Source organism: Acipenser ruthenus, chromosome 2 (genome assembly GCF_902713425.1).
Source record: "Acipenser ruthenus chromosome 2, fAciRut3.2 maternal haplotype, whole genome shotgun sequence".
Lineage (NCBI taxonomy): Eukaryota > Metazoa > Chordata > Actinopteri > Acipenseriformes > Acipenseridae > Acipenser > Acipenser ruthenus.
In genome coordinates, this window is record NC_081190.1 from 50,200,382 (window position 1) to 50,217,402 (window position 17,021).

General features: G+C 37.8%; 1 protein-coding gene across 4 annotated transcripts in view; it reads right to left on the reverse strand.

Moving 5' to 3' along the window:
- Positions 1-4,923: 4,923 nt before the first annotated feature.
- The window catches only part of LOC117409409 (PDZ and LIM domain protein 5-like), a 196,221-nt gene continuing 184,123 nt past the window's right edge, over positions 4,924-17,021 (reverse strand). For all 4 annotated transcript variants that reach the window (XM_034905766.2, XM_034015408.3, XM_034015405.3 and 1 more), the window contains 3 exons: positions 7,102-7,222; positions 5,697-5,812; positions 4,924-5,066 (listed from right to left, as the gene is read on the reverse strand). In XM_034905766.2, the coding sequence (XP_034761657.2) occupies positions 4,977-5,066; positions 5,697-5,812; positions 7,102-7,222 (327 nt within the window). In that variant the 3' untranslated portion in view covers positions 4,924-4,976. The remainder of the gene's footprint in view (positions 5,067-5,696; positions 5,813-7,101; positions 7,223-17,021) is intronic.

The window sequence follows — 17,021 nt, forward strand, 5'->3', positions numbered from 1 at the left end:
TATATTTTTTAAGTTAGTAGTAGCCAATTTGTTTTTTATTATTTTCTCCCCAATTTAGTAGTGTCCAATTATTTTGTTTGGCTCAGCTCACCACTACCACCCCTGCGCTGACTCGGGAGGGGCGAAGACGAACACATGCTGTCCTCTGAAGCGTGTGCCGTTAGCCGTCTGCTTTTTTACACACTGCAGACTCACCATGCAGCCACCCAGAGCTACAGTGTCGGAGGACAACGCAGCCCTGGGCAGCTTACAGGCAAGCCCGCAGGAGCCTGGCCAGTCTACAGGGGTCGCTGGTGCGCAGTGAGTCGAGGACACCCTGGCCGACCTAACCCTCCCTCCCCCGGGGCAGCGCTCGGCCAATTGCGCGCCACCCCCTGGGAGCTCCCATCCTCGGTCGGCAAAGGAATAGCCTGGACTCGAACCAGCGACATCCAGACTATAGTAAAAGCACTCTACGCGAGTGCTTTTACTGGATGCGCCACTTGGGAGCCCCTTTTATTTATTTTAAACCAAAAATACACAAACTATAAAGAAAAACTTTCTCAAAGTAAACAGTAATCACAATAATATAATTTCCATTAATAATAAACCCGTACACAACAAAGTTTTATTTTTAATTAGTTAATGCAGAGCTGCTGAGCCCAGCAGCTGTGCGCGTCTTCTGTGCAAGACAGAAAACGCACACACGAGAAATATTTTCTCACAAAACAGTAATAACAATTACAGTTCAGAAATAAGAATATATTTCCTAAACTGTCATTCAAAGTGCCTACTTTGAAATTAGCTGGACTGCAGCCGATCGCAAACATGAATTTGCTGGAGAGCCCCCATGGGGATTAATGGACTATGTGGGTGCATTGTGAATCTGTCCGTTATTGTTTATTGCATTTCATTGACGGCTCACGACTTTTTTGACAGGTGAGGCACAAATCACTAAATAGTTATTACCACTCCCCCTCAATGGCTAACACACTAAAAGTAAATTTACTTTGTTCAGCTGATTGCATATGCCTCAGCTGAGAGCATTTTAATGCATTCAAATAATAGACTGACTGCAGTCACTATGTAAAGTATACCCCCATCAATTAAAAAACATTAAAACTGTAAACAACACACAGTTTACAAAATTGCAGATACAAGCTTTTATAATCAATTGACAAATCAGAACCTTAAAACCACGTATTATTTAGTTTTACAAGTCATTATATGACACCAGCGTGGAAGATTCGCTATAAAGACACAAATACAAGATCACAAAATCATTAATTAAAAACAAACAAGGCAGCTTGTCATGTCATGGCAAAAAATTGAGTTTTATTCCATTAAAATAGGTTAAACTTTGTCTTATTTAGTTGAAAGAAGGAAACATGGCCAACAGTAGTTTGTTCACAGCGCTGCCTTCCATTTTATGAACTCCTTGCCGCGTTTGTTTACCGTCGTTCTTCAAAATCTCCAGTGCTCGTGTTATTCTGCCGTCTTAACAATTGAACGTCTGTCTTCTTGGGATCTTACTGTAAAACTTATTAATTCAAGGTTGCATTTGCTGCCAAGCAGGTGCCTAATTAAAATTAACCTCTTGCCTTCTGTGTATATCAATGAAGTAAAATAGAATTGCAATTTATAAAAGAGACTGCTATACTGAAGTATCTGAATTAGAAATACATGTTATAAAATCATTTAAAGTTAAACTGTTGAAAGAACATATTACAAGTTTATTACAACAGAAGAGTTGATCTGCTTGACACTGACAATGTTGTAAACAAATTGTGAAGACACACTTGAGATAATGTTAAGTATACTTTGTATTGGTTTAAGGGAATATTGTAGGAGGATTTATTTATATCTCTCTCTCTCTCTCTCTCTCTCTCTCTCTCTCTCTCTCTATATATATATATATAATTACACATACATACATACATACATACATACATACATACACAGTGCCTTGCATAAGTATTCACCCCCCTTAGACTTTTCCACATTTTGTAGTGTTACAACCTGGAATTAAAATGGATTTAATTAGGATTTTTTGTCACTTATCTACACAAAATAGTCCATAATGTCGAAGTGGGGAAAAAAATCTACATATTTTTCAAAATTATTTACAAATAAAAAAACTGAAAAGTCTTGATTGCATAAGTATTCACCCCCTTTGCTGTGACGCCCCTAAATAAGCTCTGGTGCAACCAATTGCCTTCAGAAGTCACATAATTAGTTGAATGGAGTCCACCTGTGTGCAATTAAAGTGTCACATGATCTCAAATTAAATACACCTGTTTCTGGAAGGCCCCAGAGTTTGTTAGAGCATATCTAAACAAACAGCATCATGAAGACCAAGGAGCTATCAAAACAAGTCCAGGATAAAGTTCTGGAGAAGCACCAATCAGGGTTGGGTTATAAAAAAATATCCCAAACTTTGAACATCCCCCGGAGCACCGTTAAATCCATTATTAAAAAATGGAAAGAATATGGCACAACCGCGACTCTGCCTAGAGAAGGCCGTCCACCAAAACTCAGTGACCAGGTAAGGAGGGCATTAGTCAGAGAAGCAACCAAGAGGCCAATGGTAACTCTGAAGGAGCTGGAGAGATCCACAGCTGAGATGGGAGAAACCGTCCATGGGACAACTATAACCCGGACGCTCCACAAAGCTGGGCTTTATGGAAGAGTCGCGAGAAGAAAGCCATTGCTGAAAAAAACCCATATCAAATCCCGTTTGGATTTTGCCAAAAGGCATGTGGGAGACACAGCAAACGTGGAAAAAGGTTCTCTGGTCTGATGAGACCAAAATTGAACTTTTTGGCCTTACCGCAAAACGCTATGTGTGGCGCAAAGCCAACACTGCTCATAACCCTGAGAACACCATCCCCACTGTGAAGCATGGTGGTGGCAGCATCATGTTATGGGGATGCTTTTCATCGGCAGGGACTGGGAAACTGGTCAGGATTGAGGGCAAGATGGATGGAGCCAAATACAGGGAAATTCTAGAGGAAAACCTGTTTCAGTCTGCAAGAGACTGGGGACTGGGGCGGAGGTTCACCTTCCAGCAGGACAATGACCCTAAACACACAGCCAAATCTACACTGGAGTGGTTTAAAAACAAGAACCTGAATGTCTTAGAATGGCCCAGTCAAAGCCCAGACCTCAATCCAATTGAGAATCTGTGGCAAGACTTGAAAATTGCTGTTCAACAACAGTCCCCATCCAACTTGACAGAGCTTGAGCAATTTTGCCAAGAAGAATGGGCAAAATTGCAGGATCCAGATGTACAAAGCTGGTAGAGACTTACCCAAAAAGACTCACAGCTGTAATTGCTGCCAAAGGTGCTTCTACCAAGTATTGACTCAGGGGGGTGAATACTTATGCAACCAACAAATGTCCTTTTTTTTGTTTAATTAACTTTTGTGTCACAATAAAAAATATTTTGTACCTTCAAAGTGTTAAGTATGTTGTGTAAATCAAATGATAAAAATCCCAATTAAATCCATTTTAATTCCAGGTAGTAACACTACAAAATGTGGAAAAGTCCAAGGGAGGTGAAAACTTATGCAAGACTATATATATATAGTGTACGTGCAATTCTGACAATACCATACTGAACTTAAATAAACCTCAGGAGCCTCTCTTGCCAATACCATGTACCTTCTTTACACATTTAACTAACTATGTGGTATAACTAACTACTCAACACACCTGTTTGAGCATAGTTACTCGAATCAAAAGAATGATAATTGAAACAAAAAAAACAACTATTTGAACAGTTGATTTTAATGTGACCACAAATAAAGATAACATTTGTATTTGTCTGCCCCTTGTTCAGCTTGCAACTGAAATCAGTGTAACTACTTGCAGTTTTAAATGTGAATATATCAAATAGCAGACACAAGCAAAACATAAACTAATTGACTTTAATTCAAAGCTTGCTTGGAAAAAAAAAATCAGAAAAAAAGAAAAAACATGCTAAAATTCCATTGTTAATAAAACAGCATCCCATGTTTTCTGTCTACAATGTATGCATCCACTTAAACCGTAAAATAAAGCAGATTTAAAGAAACCCATTGTTTCTCTAAAATAAAAAATAAATCAAGATGCTACAGTATATATTGGTACCAAACTTTTCAGAGTAAATGTTGTGTTATGCAGTATGTCCTATTACGTCAATTACAACTTATTGTTTTCAGTGATCATTTATGCTTCATTTTATTATAATGATGCTCTTGTTTACCACCTTTTAACTATAAAACATAACACTTTATATATGTATAAGGTACACATCTTCTTTCCCTTGGATATAAACCTACCATACTTTTGAACACATACAGAAAGGAAGCCAAATACATAGTTGTAATGTCAGATTAAACAACCTACGATGGAAACGCAGCTCAGCTGTCTTGTGTTTTCAGGTATGTGACTGACAGTGGCACGAATGAACAGTTGTTCTGTGAAAATGTGTTACATTTACAAAAAAAAAAATTCGATTGATTTTTTAGTATTACTATGCAGTACAAACGCTATAAGATCGTTGCCGTTATTAAAACTGTGCACAGATTAATCTACCGATTAATTAACTAATGCCCCAAAAAAAAGAATTACACTATTCTTTCAGAAATTGAAATTCACGTGAAACTACATATTACAGGTCAATGGGTATATTTTACAGAAACTGTGAAATCTGCGATAACCGTGAAAAAAAAAATATAGCCTTAATCATAGCCGATGAACAATTGACCAAATTTATACATAGTGAAGATGCCGACTGAATAACTTTATGCTAGCATAATAATAAATCATAATATGCATTACATAATAACATTTTAAAGAAAACAAAGTAGCACAATCCCAAATACCAGACCCCTAATCAAGATTAATACAATACATGAAAAAGCTTTTGAATTTTTTTTTTTTATATCAACAGGTGATGAATGAATGATCTTCTTTTCTTCTTGTTTGATGGCAGACTCAAAGAGGCTAGACCATTACATGTTAATTGAATGGGCATGTTTCTTGCATAAGGGCTTATCCTTTTTTGAGAAAAAAGGCTGACCCTCCAGATTTGTAGAACATACCTGGAACAAAAACAAAAGTGGTAAGTTTAAACAAACTTTCAGAAGTGTTGGCAGCACAGTACAGTGATTGTGAAGTCACTGTATAAATGAGAAGAATAAGCAAAAGAACCCTGACCTCAGGACATTACCATCTGGTCAAGACAGCCAGGAAGGTCAACCTGTACAGACAAGGCTAACTATCAAGCAGATGAATCAGGATTTTTCTGTAGTTAGAAAACACTTTAAATCTCAAAATTAGTTTGAATTAACCTTTAAATCTTTTGTTTTTCTTCTATTTGTTTCTTTTTTTAAGGTAGATATTCATTTTTTTTTTTTTACTTTTTTTTTTTTTTTTTTTTTTTTTTTAAAGAGTGACCCATTATTATTTTTATTTATTTTCCCCCTAATTTGAAATGTCCAATTATGTTTTTTCTCCTCACTCCAGCGAGTCCTCACACAGCACAGATGTTATGACGGCGTGTGAGCGTCCTCCAATCTCACAAGCCTAAAGCCAGAATCGCTTTTACGCCGAGCAATCCAGAGCACTCTGAACATGCTCCGTGTGTGGCCAGTAGGGTTCGCTGTTGCGCGATGAGTAGAAGGAATCCCTGCCAGTGTGTGCCCCCCCCCCCCACCACCTTTTCTACTTACTGAACACACAAAACAGGTGTCATGCCAAGTATATCCCAAGGCTTCCAGGAATTTATCTCCAGCTTCAATGGGGAAGTCACAACCATGGCAGCTTGTACCAAACATGTTATAATAATCTGCAGAGAAATAAAGAAACACAGTTTTGCAACATGCAAAAAAAAAAATGTTAATGTGGCAGAAAAATATATTGCATGGCTATGCAGTTAAATAAAATTATCAAACCACCTGATTTATTTATTTATGTATTTATTAATATTATATGAAACTGAAGACTATCTTGCATGAAGAGAAATGAAAGCTAACTTATTTTAAGAAAGGAATGTACTGCATGGCATCCTAACATACACACTGTCATTTGGAAAATTTGATATAACGTTACCATAGAAGAGGGCAGTGTGAGGGTGAGACCCTCACTGTAATATATCACTGACTGTTATTGTGATTATTATTGTTAATGTTATTCTACTGGCGATAGAGCCGTTGTTTATTATGTGTCATACATGTTGTTGAGCAAAGTGTATTTGATATATTACTGTGTATTGCTGTATATAGATTAGGGTGCTTTCCTTAATGAAGTTGTCGTAGCTACATGTGGAACAAGGGTTTTGTTATAGCCACATGTTCGGTAATCTTCCAAGAGAAGGGGTAATGCTAATGTTCAGTGTTTACTGGTAATAGTTAGGGACAAAAGAATTATAATGACTATGATAATAATAATGAGTAAACAATAGAATAGTTTAACAATCATGTTCGTAAACAAAGACGGTAGTCATGCAAGTTAAACAATATGTATAAATGAGAAGAAACATGTTTAAAAGTAAAATATATGTTTATTGTAGATGTGTTAATTTTTCCAGGTGTATTTGTTTATTGAATAATTAATCCTGTTAGGAGTAGTGAGGGCTGGGGATTATTTAATGCTGTGTCTTTCCTTAGGAGGGGGAATTTTTTGGTCAGTCGTGATCTGTGTAAATGTGATCATTGTATGTACAACCTGTTAGTCAGCTGTCATTTGTAATGTGTGTGAAATATCCAGTGCCACAATAAATATTATGCCTGTGAACACTACCAAGTTGCGGTTTCCTGCGGTCTAAAAACCACTGTGCTCATGAGAGGATAATGTGAGGTTGGGGGTAAGTTCGGACCATCACCATTGATTGGTACTCAATTGTATAGGTGAGGGGAGGGCAACTATTCCTTATATGAAATTAACACATTTTAAACAGGATTTATTTAACACATGGCACCAAAAAAACACAAAGGGAATTGGATTTTCCGAGTGTCTGTACAGCCTAATCGTGGGATATTGTTGCTTTCAGATAGGCTGTGAAATTAATATAAACATTTATCATAAAATAATTTCTCTTGACAAAAGTCCTGTGTAGGGACCAGGGTTACGCTTTACCTTGCTCACAGTATGGCTCCCCATCCTCCAAATGGAAAACATTGTTGCGGATTGGCTGATGACAAGACGTACACAAGAAACAGTGGATATGCCAGGTCTGCTTCAGAGCATTGATAATTTCCTGAAGAACAAAAAGTAAACAAATAAACAGCATTTAAAGTTTGTCCTAAACTCAGATGCATTATAAAAGAATATTCACCATACAAAATGGATAAAAAACAAATTGTAAAAAGAAAAATAAAGTAAAATTTTAAGGCAGACACATATTCAGTTTGGTCTCCTGCCGAGACTGCTGAGGCCACTGACTGTGTACGAGGTTTCTTTGACAACAGTTGAGAAGCTGGAAGCTTTAAATCAGTTCATACGTCAGGAAATGGTTGGGAGTTCCACGCTGCCTCAGCAGAGTGGGACTGTATGGTAAAGGAATACTGTAGGTACCAGTCTCTGTTCTAACCAAGGAGTTTAAGTGCGCTAAGGTCCGACTGGAAATGACATTAGTAGAATCTCGCGACAAATGCGTAAGGGAAGAAAGTGGGCAGCAAAGAAAGCCGTGGAAGATGCAAAGGTTGCCCTTTGAATTGGTGATATCATGGGGCAAGTTCAGCAGGGAAGAGGGGTTCTTGGTCTCAGTTCAGCTCCTCCTACATGGCACAAGGCAGCCCCAGCTCAAAGGAGGAAGCTGGTAGTCAATGAAATACAAAAGCAGGAGGAGAGGATGAGGTGCATAAAAGGCCATTTCCCAGGCCAAGCAGGGAGAATGGATGAGATGGGAGGAGTGTGGAACAACCTTGAGGTCCACCATGGTGAACCAGTTGCGTGGCCTGACTGACTGTAAAAGCTGTTGCATTGTCACATCTTGAACCTTCATTCTCTCAAGTACAGATTGAGGTCGAAGATCGGTCTGAGACCACCATCCCGATTCGTCACCAGGAAATACCTGGAGTAAAACCCTTGTTTCTTGTTATCATCGTAACATCTATTTATTTATTTTTTTTATTATTGTAAATCAGGTTAAATGTAATTTTTAATAAAAAGAGACGAGTTAACTGTAACTTAAACACATTTTAATGAATCTAGACTGTATTCTCCTTGCATATGGGGGGGAGAGGGGGGGGGCAGTGTACGCTTTTTGATTTAACAATGATGAGATTTTTATAGCTTGAAGTATTCCTATGCCTACTGCAAAAGTATTATAGCCACCAGAGTTGTCACAGTTCATGATATTTTACTTTTGGATCCTCTGTTTGTTAATGAGGCAATGGAGCATCAGCAAGCTCCAGTTATTTGTCTCAGTGTCTGTTTAAACTTTTCTTGGACCTCTCAGATTCCTTTCTGTTGCAATATGGTTTGCAATATCAGTGTGTATCATGGGTCATCATTTGCATGGCAAATTGAAAGACAGCACCACATAATTAAAATACAATTCATTCAATTAAAATAAAAATCACAGGCTTATGTTTCAGCATAAAATTCTGAATATTTATGAATGAGCACTTATTAAGTACACACAAGTAGCACCAAATGGCATAACCAGACATTGTTGAGCTCAGTTATCACAGGAAAACCAGCTGCTACGAGACTTTCGAAAAGTTAACACTCTCCATCGTAGGGCAATGCTTGGTGCTAACTGGTTGATAAACTAAACGTCAGCCCCCACATGGCAATGCGAATTGGTTGAAACAGTTGCTACATGACATTATTACAGGTATTGCACATCAAAAATGCTCATACTTTAACAAGAGAGAAGTGAGTTCGGCCACACTGCAAGAACTCCCACTTCCTGCATCCTTGGGCCAAAATAAATCCATATATAAAAACAGCAATAAAAACAGAATCGCCCCTGGGGCGAGTTTGTATGTGTAATTTACCAGCAAGAAAAAGCAATGGCCATCTTTTCTGTACAGCAGTTTCAATATTTTGGAGGTCTATATACAAAAGCTATTTAAATATTTGTTTTTCATTGATTGCTAACATACATTTATACATAATATTCCTAATAATTCTAGGAAGGTTGTAACATTTTGAGACCTAGAGTCTTTTAAACTGATTTTAAAGAAAAAGACTGGTAAAAGGACTGTAAATTAAATGTTCAAAGAAATAACAGAACCAAAAGAAACGGTACAGAGTACGCCACTTACAGCCCACTGGTCGACAAAGGCCATCATGTCGCCAGTGGACTCCGCGTTGGCGTACTGTAAAGAAATCCAGGATCTGACAATGGCCCTGAACATGGCTCCGCAGTCAAACAGACCCTCCCCCGTAGTAGTAGTAGTAGTATTAACAATAATAATAATAATAACAATAATAATAATAATAACAATAATAATAATAATAATAATAATAATAATAATAATAATAATAATAATAATAATAATACAGAGTTTTGATGGTACATTTTCTCAGACTTGGTGTTATAATAATATGCAACACAGTTAACTGTACAGTAAAATACATTTTAATGAGAAATATATAAACAGTTTAGCGCTGGGACAAATATCAGAAAAAAACTTTTGTTTACATGCATTCAAAGAAAAAAAAAAAAAGTCTGTCTGTCAGAAATGACACAGTTGATAGAAAAGAGAAATAGGTCTCACAATGTGTTTTGCCTTCCTCCGATTTACCACCTTGCCAGAAGTTGCGCAACAGTTTCTAAATTAGCAATAGGAAAACTAGCTCTGTGTGGGATTTCTATAGTTCTAGCTGTCAAAAAAAGTCCAGGTTAGATGTTTTCGGACAACCCCTTATATCAACAGAAATATAATGTACATTAAAGTACTTCTGAATTGACATTTAATATACTTATTTATTCTGGTAATTAACCCTTTGCGGTCCTATATCGGATCTGGTCCGACATCGCAATTTTCCCTTTCCAGTCCAATGTCGGAGCCTGTCATCATCAAAAAATGTAAAAAACAGGTCTCTAGTCGTTTTTTCTATGGAAAAAGCAGAGAAAACCATTCAATGGCCAAGTGAGACTGATAGGAGCTGAGAGAAGCCCCCAAAAAAGGGCGTATTTTTAGATGTTATAGTAATAAAATAACGACTTGGATCGCATTATTGAGGAGTGTGGTGATAAAACGAGTGATCAAGAGATGATTTATCGGTATGTACTATTATTAAGAGGTATTTGAAAAATATAGCGAACAAGGGGTGGGACGGGGCTGGAGATGCAGTACTGAGTGTCCTGTTGATATGCAGTGCCTTTTAAACCTGTTTTACTGTGAAAAAAATACTTTTCAATAGCGCGTCTAAAATAAACTGCACGTGTGAAAATAAATTGGACCTGACGCGCCTGACACGCTCTGAATAAATGGACCGCTAAGGGTTAAAATGTTTAAACTGAATAATTCAGGAAGGCATTTTTAAAATGGTACCGGGAGGAACTTTTTATTTAGAGATAAATGAATTGTTAGGTCTTAGAATACAACTCACAAATTGGCATATGTTGAATTTCTAATGAGACTTGGATCTGATTAACATATTTTAGTCTCCCGAATTCTGGTTAGAACCTGGGAAGCTGATTGTATCCTGGCTTTTGTCTTTAGAACAGGACACTGTTGTAAAAACAAATCCTTTGCTGTCCAGCCCTAACATGAAAGATGTTTGCCTTTTGGGGAGACCACTGTTTTGTATCAGAGTCCCCGGTTCAAATCCCACCTCAGCCGCTGACTCATTGTGTGACCCTGAGCAAGTCACTTAACCTCCTTGTGCTCCCTCTTTCGGGTGAGACGTAGTTGTAAGTGACTCTGCAGCTGATGCATAGTTCACATACCCTAGTCTCTGTAAGTCGCCTTGGATAAAGGCGTCTGCTAAATAAACAAAAAATAATAATAATAATAATAATAATAATAATAATAATAATAATAATAATAATAATAATAATAATAATAATAATAATAATAATAAACAACATCTTCCCAAACTAGATATAAACAGGTAAACTAGATATAAACAGGTTTTGCTTAGAAAATACAGCTGGTTTATGAAGGGGTCATAAAAGCGAGTCTCTTTAGGGGGATCTGGACAGAGCCAGATACTTCAAGGGCTGAGAAGAGATTTGTATAACTGTAACTAAAAGAAACTTGTTTTCTTCTGATTGGGTTAAAGAAAAAAATGATGTCATGAGAAAAAGAGTATAATAATCCAAATAATGTACTGTTTGTTAACTTGTGTCTTTTCCGTGCTTGGGGGACATAGCGCCTAATTTTCGCTACCAAATTAAAATAATCTCTGTTGTAACTTTGCAACCAAGACTTTGACTGACTTTATTTTTACTCACAAATGAATGAAGAAATTCGCAACTTCATTTTAAATTACAACACCGAGCTGATTCACTGGTACCGGCCCCGTACCGGACAGGGTCACAGGTACCAACTCTGGTACCAAACCAGGTCAACATTACCGACTAGTACTGGCTCTGTACCACGGGAAGTGGCATGCAGGTGAAGACATGAAAGAGCCACTGGCAACTGCAAGCATGCACTGTTAGACAGGGACTGCAGATCGTTGACAGTGACAATAAGCAGACACAGCAACGACAAAAGACACTGAATAAATGCAGGTTGAAAAGCTCCTGCCAATTCAACATCACAGTGTAGCTAAAAAAACCCTTAAAACTGGGTGTGTCTCTGTGGTGTGAAAAGCTGGCTGGAAAAACCAGACCGCCAGCGCAAGATACCTAGTGCAGGGAGACAGCCTACACGCACGCTGGCTTTCTCCAAGAAAAACAGAAACAAATGTAAAACTTGCTAAAAATTATATAAGTATTGGGACAGTGAAGTCAAAATTGCTATTTTTGCTGTACACTCAAGCAAGTACAGAATGCCACCTTTTATTTCTGGCTGTTTCAACACATACATGGTTTTACCAACTAAGAATAAGAGCACTTTCAGAGTTCCATCCCCCCATTTTATGTGAGCATAAGTATTGGGACATTTGGCTCACAGTTGTTTCCTGTTGCATTGATTGTTCACACATAAAAGAGCTGTGAATGTGTAGTCTCAGTTCTATCGTTTGCTTTTGCCTTTGGAGTCTGCGTTTGGTGTCAGTAGACATAATCCAACATGAAGACTATGGAGCTGTCTATGAAAGAAAAGCAAGCGATTTGGATGCTAAAAGAAAAGAGGAACTCAATTAGAACCATAGGACAAAAGTTGGGCATAGCCAAATCAACAGTTTGGAATGTCCTGAAAAAGAAAGAACCCTGGTGTCTTCAGCAATCGGCAACGACCAGGTTGGCCAAGGAAAACAACAGCAGTTGATGACAGAAAAATGACCCTAAAATAAGTGTCAGTGAAATCACCAACAACCTCCAGAATGCTGGGGTGAAAGTGTCACAATCTACTGTTCGCAGAATACTTCGGCAGCAGAATTACAAAGGCTACACTGCAAGATGCAAACCTCTGATCAGCACCAAAAACAGAAAGGCAATGTTAGAATTTGCTAAGAAGTACAGAGATGAGCCAGTAGAGTTTTGGAACAGAGTTTTATGGACAGATGAGATGAAGATTAACCTTTATCAAAGTCATGGGAAGGCAAAAGTGTGGAGAAAAAAAGGAACTGCAGATGATCCAAAGCATACCATCTCATCTGTGAAGCATGGTGGAGGTAGTGTCATGGCCTGGGCATGGCTGCCTCTGGAACGGGCTCACTCATCTTTATTGATAATGTAACGAATGATGGCAGCAGCAGAATTACTTCAGAAGTGTACAGAAGCATCTTGGCTACCAATGTACAAGAAAATGCCACCAGACTCATTGGGCTGCGCTTCACAATGCAACAAGACAATGACCCAAAACACACTGCCAACGCAACCAAGGAGTTCATCATGGGAAAAAAGTGGAAAGTTTTAGACTGGCCAAGTCAACCTCCTGATTTAAATCCGATTGAACATGCATTTCACTTGCTGAAGAGGAGACTGAAGTCTGAAACTCCCCAAAACAAGCAACAGCTGAAAATGGCTGCAGTAAAGGCTTGGCAAAGCATCTCAAAGGAAGATACCAAGAGTTTGGTGATGTCAATGGATTTATCTTGTCATTGTATTCATCCTGATTTAAAATTATTGTATTTATCTTGCTCTTAATTGTATTATTACTTGTACTGTGATTCTTGAAATGTATTTTTTGTTTACGACTGTAATTCGCCCTGGATAAGGGCGTCTGCTAAGAAATAAATAAATTAACAATAATAATAATAATAATAATAATAATAATAATAATAATAATAATATCACAGACTCACTGCTGTTATTGCTTGCAAGGGACTTGCGACTAAATACTAGCTTTTATACTTCTTATATTTGCTTTAAGTTGAATTGTCCCAATACTTATGCTCACATAAAATGGGGGGATGGAAAGTGCTGTTATTCTTTGTTGGTAAAACATGTATGTCTTGAAGCCACCAGAAATAAAAAGTGACATTCTGAACTTTTGCCTCATATCAATCTTTTATTCATATTTTCATATTGCTTGAGTGTACAGCAAAAATAGCAATTTTGACTTCACTGTCCAAACACTTATGGAGGGCACTGTATATATGAGAAGGCGCTAGCAAGAATAATATTGACTCTCAAAGAGCCGAGCAGCAAGGAAGAGAATGTGAAAACGTAGCAGCAGAAAATGACTGAATCCCATCGAAGAGGCGGGGAGAGCCGACTGCTTCGTACAGTGGGGCTTAATCAGAACCTAGACTAAGATAGTATTATACGCTTAATATTTAAGCTAAATTATTTTAGAATTGAAATATCAGTTCATCGCCATAGTTTTGACTGAAAAGTCAGAGCTCACCCCTTTCTCAGGCAGGCTGAAAGAAAATTGGCACTAACCCCTGTGCAACAGTCAATTCAGGCTGTAAGAGGGCTATATATCCCATTCGGTCATGGTTACATTCTGTACTTGCTTAAAAATATTCCAAAGGTGCTTGTAAATGAAATCATGAATACACCATGACATTTAACACTAGTATGTACTGTATTTATTTCTTAGAACTAGTTTTTGCCTGTAATAGTTGAGTCCTGTGTAAACTCGAGACCAGATCTGCCTTAATTAAAGGCATTAGTTAACTTCAAACAGTTCCCTAGTGCTAATTCTGATAATCTGACAATTGCATTTGGCACTTTAAGACCACATGGTTAAGATTAAATACATATATTTGTTTCCCACAGTTAAAAACAGTGAGAAAAGTGGGAATAAGTACTACATAAATAAATCACCTGACCACTGCATTCAAACAGTCTCAAATTAAGTAATAAAACATGACCGGGTTCATTGAAGGCACCATACCTCAAAACAGAGGCTCATCCTCAAGTGTTTAATTGTGGCAGCAGTGTGGAGTAGTGGTTAGGGCTCTGGACTATTGACCGGAGGGTCGTGGGTTCAATCCCCAGTGGGGGACACTGCTGTTGTACCCTTGAGCAAGGTACTTTACCTAGATTGCTCCAGTAAAAAAAAAAAACAAACAAAAAAAAACAACTGTATAAATGGGCAATTGTATGTAAAAATAATGTGATATCTGTATAATGTGAAATAATGTATAATGTGATACCTTGTAACAATTGTAAGTCGCCCTGGATAAGGGCGTCTGCTAAGAAATAAATAATAATAATAATAATAATTACATAAAATACATGTTTATGCTGTCTGTGAATACATTATTTGAACTTAGAAATACCAGGATCAAATGTGTCTACTTTACTGAAAATGTATTTGCAAAAAATGCTTTAGCTACCAGCTGAATATACCAGACAGCTGACTACTTCAATATGATGATTATAGGAAGGGTCAATGCATCTGCTAGTTATATAACATTCTATCACTATATTATGACCTTAAAGCACATTATTTACAGTACCTCAACTGCTCTGAAAAGGTTTTAACAAATAGGAATATGGTGTGAAATCAATACAGATAGTAATTGTTTTGCACAGCCAATGATTCACACTGAACAATATCAGAATATGGGATAGGTTTATTAAGGTGTTGCGCCTGTTGCAATAGTCTTAAACCAGCTGCAAACGAGTTGGAGGTCTTGGGTGAAATGTACTAGACAGGCGCAATGCTGTTTGCGACTTTTTAGGAAATGCTTTGCGGCAGCAGTTTCTGTTTGCGGTTCAAGTGTAGATGAATATGTAATTATGGGCATTCCTGCACAAATTCTCAAATATGATAACGAGATGTTTGAAAGCTGTTTTAAACAGAACTTTTAAAAGCATGTTTTAAACAGTTGCAATTGTTCCTGGCATTTCCCAGTCCGCTTTTTCTCATGTGTTGCCAGTTACGCATTTCTGAGGCGAAACAGCCAAATACCTATTTTTTCTTAAAAACAGGGTGTACTTACAAACTTTGAAAACACATTTCTTTTCTTTTTCTTTATGTTTGAAATTGCCAATTATTTTACCCCCGATTTTCTCCTAATTTGGAATGCCCAATTATTCAACCCGGCTCACAGCTGCAACCCCCGCACTACTCAGGAGAGATGAAGACGAAGACTTGCGTCCTCTGAAACGTGTGCTGTCAGCCATCCGTTTTTGTTCCCGCACTGCAAGTCCGCCGTGAAGCCATTACAGAACTACAGCGTTGGAGAACCACGCAGTTCTGAATTGCACACAGGCAGGCCTGCAGGCGCCCAGCCAGCAACAGGGATCGTTGGTGCGCAGTGAGCTAAGAATTCCCCAGCTGACATAACCCTCCCCGTCCGGGCAGCGCTTCGCCAATTGTGCGCCACCCCCTGGGAACTCTCGGCCATGGTCGGCAGTGGCATCTCCAACTGGCGATCTCCAAAACACATTTCTATGACATTTCTGGTTTCCCCAACGTGTTTGGAGGAATAGACTGCACACATATGCCGCTAACCCCTCCAGCTCATTCTGAACATCTGTATAGGAATAGGAAACACACCTATTCCATTAATGTGCAGGTGGTTTATAATTGTGCACAATTTAGCACTGCACCACTGACTAACTTCAATAAAAACTTAATAATAATTATTATTTATTTCTTAGCAGACACCCTTATCCAGGGCGACTTACAATTGTTACAAGATATCACATTATTTTTACATACAATTACCCATTTATACAGTTGGGTTTTTACTGGAGCAATCTAGGTAAAAGTACCTTGCTCAAGGGTAGAGCAGCAGTGTCCCCCACCTGGGATTGAACCAACGACCCTCTGGTCAAGAGTTCAGAGCCCTAACCACTACTCCACACTGCTGCCCATAATGCAAAACGTGTTGCTGATCCTTTGAAATTCGCATTACAGAGAATTGACTGTACTGTAAGTATCATAACTTGTCAATGCAGCACCATGGTCTATTTTGTGTTAACTTTTTTAGGCTGCCAAGTTATTATTATTATTATTATTATAATTAGTAATAAAAATAATAATAATAATAATAATAATAATAAAATTAACAATAAAATCATTTAGTTTCAATTTAATTCGCATTGTACACCAATTTTACTACTGTATTGTAGACTGCGTACTGTACAGATTTATATTTTTAAATAATGTAAAAATGTTTACATAATGTGTAGCCTACCCAAAACTCATTGGTGTTATTTCAGTACAATGATTTATACATTTAAAATACATTGAGCACTATAAATATATGTGTGTGTGATTGTATTGACATTTTTTTTTCCTAATGTCAGACAAACATATCTGGTTCAGCGAGGGGCTGCTTTATGATTATGAAAAGCTTTTTGATAGTGTGACAGGAACGCTGAGTGGTGACATCCCCAGACCAGAAAGCTGACAGACACAGGCAGGTACTACAGGTGAATAGCCCTGGTGCACGCATATCTATTTAAAAATAAAATAATTAAACAAAAACAACGCTCACAGAGCAAAATAAATATTTAAATAAAACAAATCACGAACACATAAAAACAAAACAATACCTAGGTCAGGCTGGGCACTCTC